The sequence below is a fragment of the Nematolebias whitei genome, chromosome 1 (genome assembly GCF_014905685.2).
Source record: "Nematolebias whitei isolate Nwh7 chromosome 1, NemWhi1, whole genome shotgun sequence".
Taxonomy (NCBI): Eukaryota; Metazoa; Chordata; class Actinopteri; order Cyprinodontiformes; family Rivulidae; genus Nematolebias; species Nematolebias whitei.
In genome coordinates, this window is record NC_056498.1 from 52,551,392 (window position 1) to 52,558,943 (window position 7,552).

At 37.5% G+C, this 7,552-nt stretch overlaps 1 protein-coding gene across 1 annotated transcript; it reads left to right on the forward strand.

The window, feature by feature from the left end:
• The first annotated feature begins 5,068 nt into the window (after positions 1-5,068).
• Positions 5,069-7,309, forward strand: LOC119417893 (piggyBac transposable element-derived protein 4-like). Its single transcript, XM_037685145.1, has one exon. The coding sequence runs from the start codon at positions 5,330-5,332 to the stop codon at positions 7,100-7,102; it is 1,773 nt and encodes a 590-aa protein (XP_037541073.1). The 5' UTR covers positions 5,069-5,329; the 3' UTR covers positions 7,103-7,309.
• Positions 7,310-7,552: the final 243 nt, after the last annotated feature.

The following is a 7,552-nucleotide window of genomic DNA, read 5'->3' on the forward strand; positions in this document are numbered from 1 at the left end:
AAACTAAATCAAATTATTTATACATATCATTTAACTGATTATTTTCCAAATGCGTCATTAGATATATTCTAACACTATTGACTTCATTAGATTTTGGCAAAACAATTTTAAAAAGCTTCCCCTTCAGATTCAGTTGATATTCACCGGACATCTATGGACATCTACAGCAACAGTTTTATAAATTATCCTGAATATAAATTTTAAAATTAGACTAATGTACTATTTAAAAATAAACCCCATTACAATACTCTAATTGTAACCATCAAAAACTGATGCAAATTTATTCTCAGCGTTTTTATAAAGGCAGGATATCATGAGGCTAATCTGAAACTTATATATTTTTTTATTGACGAAATCTGCATTATCTAATTCTTTGTCACTGGATAATTACACTATTACTATTTTCACAAATTTATACAATACGTTGTTGTTGTTTTTCTTCTTTTGACTGCTCCTTTCTGCAGGCTTCACCACAGCCAGCACACTTGCATTGAGGATTTAACTATTTTTCATGCCCAGTGCTCTTCCTGACACAACCTGAGCTCAAACCTGCAGCATCACTCATGACAAAGTTACTGCACCCTGACATTTAAAAATGTGTTATTTAATCTATCTAACCATTAATCCAATGTTTGTATTTTTTTTTTAATCCTGTAGAAGCTCAGAGGGAACTGGAACCAACACTGCTGCCACTTTTAGCAGGATGTTCCTTCCTGGAAACAGTCCCAGTCTTTCTTCCACAATCACTAATTACCCCAACATGCCTGTTGACTATGAATGGAAGTCAAAGCACCCAAGAGAAAAAGCCACACAGTCATGAAAATAACATTTTTACAGTAGGACCCCAGCAGATACCAACCCTTTTAACCTCCTTGTGAGGCAGCTGTGCAAACATCTGCCTCACCATACTACCCCACTCAGATAGGAGTAATTATAAACAAAGTGTTGTTTTAAAGCCACTCTAGTCATTGACTAACCTCAATTTCCAAAATGTCATGGCTAAGGTATCGCAATTCTTATTACCAAAGCAGAAATTAGTTCACTTCCATCATTACTGATAATAAACAACATGAGGGTAGTTAGCTATCTAAAGCAATTTACTGGCTGATCATGGATCAGATGTAGCATCTGGGGAACTGTACAGTGCAGTGGGTGACAGTGACAGACAGCAGCACCTGCTCTGATGCAGATCTCTCTTGTAAATGAGTCCTCGTGACTCAGTGAGACTAACCTGCATACATAAAGGATGAATGATTGAATGAGTGATGTGGGCACTGTATTAGGTCGTTGTCAGATAGTCAAGTCCAAATTGTTTATAAAGCACTTTTAAAAATGGCAGCTTTTACCAAAGTGCTTAGCAAAAAAAAAAAAAAATAAAATAACAAAAAAAATCAGTGGCAGTATTTTAAAGGAAAAAAACCCAATAAAAAACAATTAAAGCATCAAAAGAAAAACATAAACAATACAAGACTAAATCAAATCACACTGTGTTAAAAGCCAAAGAAAACAGGAAGAGATTTAAAAACAGGAAGTGACGTGCGCTGCTGGAGAGCAGATTGTTTCAAAGTTTAGGACCCACGACTAAAAAAAGCCCAATCTCTGAGCTTCAACCTGGTTTTTGAAACAAACAAAAGCAGCTGGTCAGATGATCTCAGGATTCGAGAAGGAACATATGGTTGAAGTAGGTCAGACTGATAAGAGGGTGCAAGACCATTTAGGCATTTAAAGGTCAATAGGAGAATTTTAAAATCTATTCTCTTACATATTTGGAGCCAGTGAAGGGCGACAGAGAGATAGCTGAGCAGGAAAAAAGCTGTTGATTTACCAAATGATCCAACATTCAACAAAAAGTGAATGATAGCTAGGGTGAGGAGTTTGGCTGATTTGGAAGAGATCATGATAAGTTGTTCTTGAACATAATGACAATTTTAAAAATAATAAAAAAATGTAATTCATTCATTTGGCACTGATGACCTCTGGACACTTTTTTGGGAAGGTGTTTCAGTCTTGTCTGATCAGTAAAAGAGGTATGGACAGACCTAAAGCTAGCTGAAGAAATTATATCTTTCTTTCTCTTATGGCTTGTGAAGACTTCATAATCCCTGGGTCAGGACGAAAGGCACAGAAGGAGGGAGGTCTGTGGTTCTTTGCTTACAGCGCTTGCTCCTGTAAATCTGTCTTGATAAGTGATGGATGGATGGATGGATGGATGGATGGATGGATGGATGGATGGATTTAATTTTTTCAGAACAAGTTGTTAATCATGTGGTGCAAAATAAACTAGATTTGGGGGAATATTTTGAATTTTTTTCCATCCAGCTTTTTGCCACTGACATGGAAGCTCTCTTAACTACATAACATTATGCAACTATACCACACTGATTTATCTGTGAAGATTTTATAAAAAAAAATAAAAAAAATAAAATAAACAGAAAAGAAAACTGTGAAAGTAAAATTTCAGCAGTTACAGATTTACACAAAGTTTTACTGTATGTTGCAATAGGCACAAACGTGTAATAAATCTGCTGCACAAAATACGGAGAGTTTCTTTTGCTCCTCAAACCGTTTTTCCCTCGAGGCGACATATTAGTAAAACTACTGCATATTCAAGCATTCAACCCAGCTCATGGCCAATCACATACATTAAGTGCTTTCTATTTTAAAGATAAATATATGCTCTGCTCTTATACCTTCAGCACTAAAGCACCTCAAAAAGCTCACCTGCATTCAAAGAGCACTAAAACGCTCCTGCATATCCAGATGACAAAAGGCTGAGCACTTTAAGTGTTAGAGACAAAACAGCTACACAAAGAAGGTGATGGTGCGGAACAAAGGTTTTGGTAGGGAGATGTATTTTGTGCCAACTGCCTAGACTGTGACTATAATGTTGTTGATGTTTCTTGGCCAACCCTCTGAATGGATTCCGTTTATTGACAGAGACTGAAAAATAAAATCATCTGGATGTGATGTGTTAAAATATTCAGCTCTTTAAGGCAGTCTCCAGTTTTATCTGAGGACCTTTTCTTTATTGCCACCAGAACCCGTGTCAAACTGTTCAACTATGGTTTTTTTGGGTTTTTTTTTTTTAGCAATTTTATATTAAACACTTGAAGTAATCACTTGGGCTCATATCCTGGTCCCACAAGAACCCACTTTGAAACTTCTATCAAGCTGCAGTCTTGAGTTTTTCTTCTTGTTAAGATACAAAAAACACAATAATTTAATATTTTGGAAATTATACGGTAAAGGGAATTGCTTTGTCAAGTTACGTTGTGTTAAAATCCAAAGTAAAGTAAACTAGAGAAATTGCATTTCCTGTGAAAATTCAGAAAGAAGCTTAAACTGCCAGAAGGAAGTGGAAGGAGCTGAAATGAGTTAGACGAAAAAGCTAAATTTAGCACAAAACAGCTAAAAGTAGTTGAATATCAGAAAAAGCTGAAACTAGCAGGAAAAAGCTGCAAGGATCTTAACAAGCTAAAAGTAGAAGAAAGAACTTAATTAGGCTGAAAGTAGCAAAAAGTCCCATGGAAATCTTAAATTTATTTGAAAACAGCTAAATGAGCTAAAAAAAAATGCTTTAGAATGTAGCTTAAAAGGTGGAACCAGCACGATTTAGCAGAACAAAGCAAAAAGAACACATTTGCTGAAAGAAGTAGAAATGAGCACAAAATGTGGATATTATATGAAAAAAGCTGAAATTAGCAACAAAAAAACCCCCAAAAAAACAGCTGAAATGTAGCTAAAAAAGCAGAAAGAAGCTGAAATTATAAGATGGAAGAGGAGAACGCAAATATTTTGCTGAATTAGGCTGAAAAAAATTGAAATGAGTGTAAAAAATGTGGAAATAGCTGAATAAACTTAAATTAGCATAAAACAGCTAGTAGCTGAAATAGTAGAATAAGCTGAAACTTGCATAACTAAGCTGAAAGGAGTATAATAAGCTGAAATTTGCAGAAATACGTTAGAAGATGCACAAAAATGTTGCAATAAGCAGAAAGAATCTGAGAGGAGACAAAACAGCTGAAATTAGTTGAAAGTGCTGGGAAAAAAAATAATTTGCACAAGGAAACTGAAAGAAGCTGAACCAGAACAAAATGTGGAAGGAGCAGTCAAAGGTTGTAAACAGATCTAAAGATGTGGAGGATGTAAAATGAGCTCAATTCATTTTCTATGAGGAAAAATGTGGCAGAAAAGGCGAAATATTTCAAAAAAGCTAAAGTTGCACCAATACCAAATGTCATAGCAGGATTGTCCTGAAAGAGCTGAATGTTTTGATTTATGATTTGATGAAACAGCTTGAAAACTGCTGGACGAGAAACGGACCGATAAACGTACGGAAGAAAAATGGATCACGATAGTGTGAATGCTTCACAAGCATTGACACTATTATTTCAGATGAGAGGAATGCAATGTGTAGGTAGACTGAGGGGAAAAAGAACTTAACAGAATAAGAGAAATATTCTAAATGAGTAAAGTTTTCAGAAACATGATTGCCACACAATATCAATGAAGCCTCAATCAGTTCTTTTACAACTTTTTTTTTGCTCCTGTACAGTTAAGATAAAAAAAAAGAAGTAATTTTAGGTTATGCAGTTGCTTTTCTTTTTCACACCACGTTCTGAGAAGCCAGACACTGTTATGCACTTTCTATGCTTTTCTCCTTGCAGTGTCAGAAATACTGTGTATAAGTTATGAATATTTTAAATTCTCCCACAAAAGTGAGAAAACCACTTCTGTCTTTGCACATACTGTACCGTAATAAACAGGATCTCATTTTCAGTGTTGAGAATAACTACAATTTACACTTACATACAACAATGTGTGTGTTTAAGCTACATTGTCCTAGTGGGAGTACTTCTAATAAAACGTGGGTGAGCTAAAAAGTTTAAGGAGCAAAGAAAATGTTTTTACACTGTTAAGTTTAAGAAAACGATGAGAAATCAGTGAAACAGTTTATATAATACTATAAAATTTTCAGCTTTAACCCTTGTGTTATGTTAAGGGTCAATTTGACCCGTTTCAATTTTTGTGTTGATCAAAGTGCAGGTTATCCTTTCTTTTTTTCCATGAAATGTTGTGACTTTTTCTCCTCTAGGGTCATGAACTTCTATGTAAAATCTGGACTCTTTGATGTGTTGTTAAATGTCTGCACACAGTTTGTATACAAAGATGATGTTGCGGGTCATTTTGACCCGCACACAGAGTAGCTGTTAAAAATCCAAAAAAAAAGTCTTTGATGTACTTCATTTTGATTGCCTCTGAATAAACATTCAGAACCAGGTGTGTGTGGAAGAGGGACTTTCTCTCCCCTGTCCTTGTCACTGTTTCCATGCCCGTTCTTGGAGAAACACCAAAAATGAGCTCCAGACGATTTACAGCTGAAGAAGCTTTTTCGCAGCTTATGAACTGGGATAGTGATGTAGAGGAAGAGGTTTCAGAGACAGAGGATCCTTCAGAGCCAGAGGACAATGCCATTGATGATCCAGATTTTCAATTTTCCCATGATGAGGAGGATTCAGAGGACGAGTCTGCAGGTGTCCCTTCTTCAGATGAAAACCAAGAAATGCAACAATCGTCATCCACAGAGGGGACATGGACATCTAAAGATGGTAAAATAAAATGGTCAACATCACCACACCAAAGCCAAGGTAGATTGTCATCTTGTAATGTCATCAAAATGATTCCTGGTCCTACAAGATTTGCTGTCACAAGAGTTGATGATATTGAATCAGCATTTCAGCTCTTCATATCCCCACCCATAGAGAAGATAATCCTCAACATGACCAACTTGGAGGGGAAGCGTGTCTTTCAAGAGAAATGGAAGCCACTGGATCCGACTGACTTGCATGCTTACATTGGAATCCTGGTGTTAGCTGGCGTATACAGGTCAAAGGGTGAAGCAACTGCAAGTTTATGGAATGAAGAGAATGGAAGGCCAATCTTCCGAGCAACAATGTCTTTGGAGACATTTCACATGATCTCTCGTGTGATCCGATTTGACAACCGTGACACCAGAGCTGATCGACGTGAGAGAGACAAACTTGCAGCAATCAGAGATGTCTGGAATAAATGGGTCGAAATCCTGCCTTTATTGTATAATCCTGGCCCCCATGTTACTGTCGATGAGCGCCTCGTTCCATTCAGAGGACGCTGTCCATTCCGACAGTATATGCCAAACAAGCCTGCGAAATATGGCATCAAAATGTGGGCAGCCTGTGATGCAAAATCCAGTTATGTTTGGAACCTGCAAGTATATACTGGAAAGCCACCTGGAGGAAGACCTGAGAAGAATCAGGGAATGCGTGTGGTTTTGGAGATGACTGAAGGGCTGCAAGGTCATAACATTACATGTGACAACTTCTTTACATCCTACCGTCTTGGAGATGAACTTCAGAAGAGAAAGCTGACTATGTTGGGAACAGTCAGAAAAAATAAGCCAGAACTTCCCAGTGAGATTCTGAAGATGCAAGGAAGACCTCTGCATTCCTCAAAATTTGCTTTCACAGAGAAAACAACACTTGTTTCTTACTGCCCAAAAAGAAACAAGAATGTTCTTGTGATGAGCACAATGCACAAAGACGCATCTCTGAGCACACGAGAGGACATGAAACCGCAAATGATTCTGGATTACAACTCCACAAAAGGGGGAGTTGACAATCTTGACAAAGTCACAGCAACATATAGTTGTCAGCGCAAGACTGCCCGTTGGCCTTTGGTGGTTTTCTACAACATTTTGGATGTGTCTGCTTACAATGCCTATGTGCTGTGGATTGAGATCAACCAGCAGTGGAATGCCAGCAAACTGTACCGACGTCGACTTTTCCTGGAAGAACTAGGCAAAGCACTCGTCACTCCAAAGATCCAGAACCGGGTCAGGCCAGCTAGATCCCCAGCAGCTGCTGCTGTCATCGCAAAGGTCCAGGGCAGGGCATCTGACCAACCCACAATGGATCCTTTGGATACAGGTACAAAGAAACGCAAAAGATGCCAAGTCTGTCCCTCTCGAGATGACAGTAAAACAACTACCTCTTGTGTGAGATGCAAGAAATACATCTGCAAAAAGCACATAGTCACATTCTGTCCATCATGTGGGGAACGCTGAAAATGTTGACTGTCAAAAACCCGAGAAAATGCGGCAAGTTAAATGCAAAAAAAAAAAGGGTTCGTGAAGAGGGAAAAATTGAAATCAGGAGTTCTTTAATATAGTGTTGGAAGTGTATATCTCTACTTCTCATCTCTTCTAAATATTTGTATAATCTAAAATAAAGTTCTTATTGGTTTAACTTCATTTTATGACTGTTTTGAGTGGATTTACACAATGCGGGTCAAAATGACCTGCAACATAATAAACGTATTTTTTTCTCAACATAATACAAGGGTTAATTGCATGTGGTCTTTTTTTGAAGTTCTTACTCCAATAATATATTTTTAAAGTTGTATATAAGTGTTAAGTAAGTGTCCCTAGGTGTGAGTGATAGAGTGAATGGTTGTTTGTCTCGTTTGTCTCTATGTGTCCCTGTGATGGACGTGCGACCCATCCAGGGTGTACCCC

Bases quoted from the DNA above. Each gene is read 5' to 3' on its own strand.
- LOC119417893 (XM_037685145.1), top strand. From the start codon at position 5,330: ATGCCCGTTCTTGGAGAAACACCAAAAATGAGCTCCAGACGATTTACA.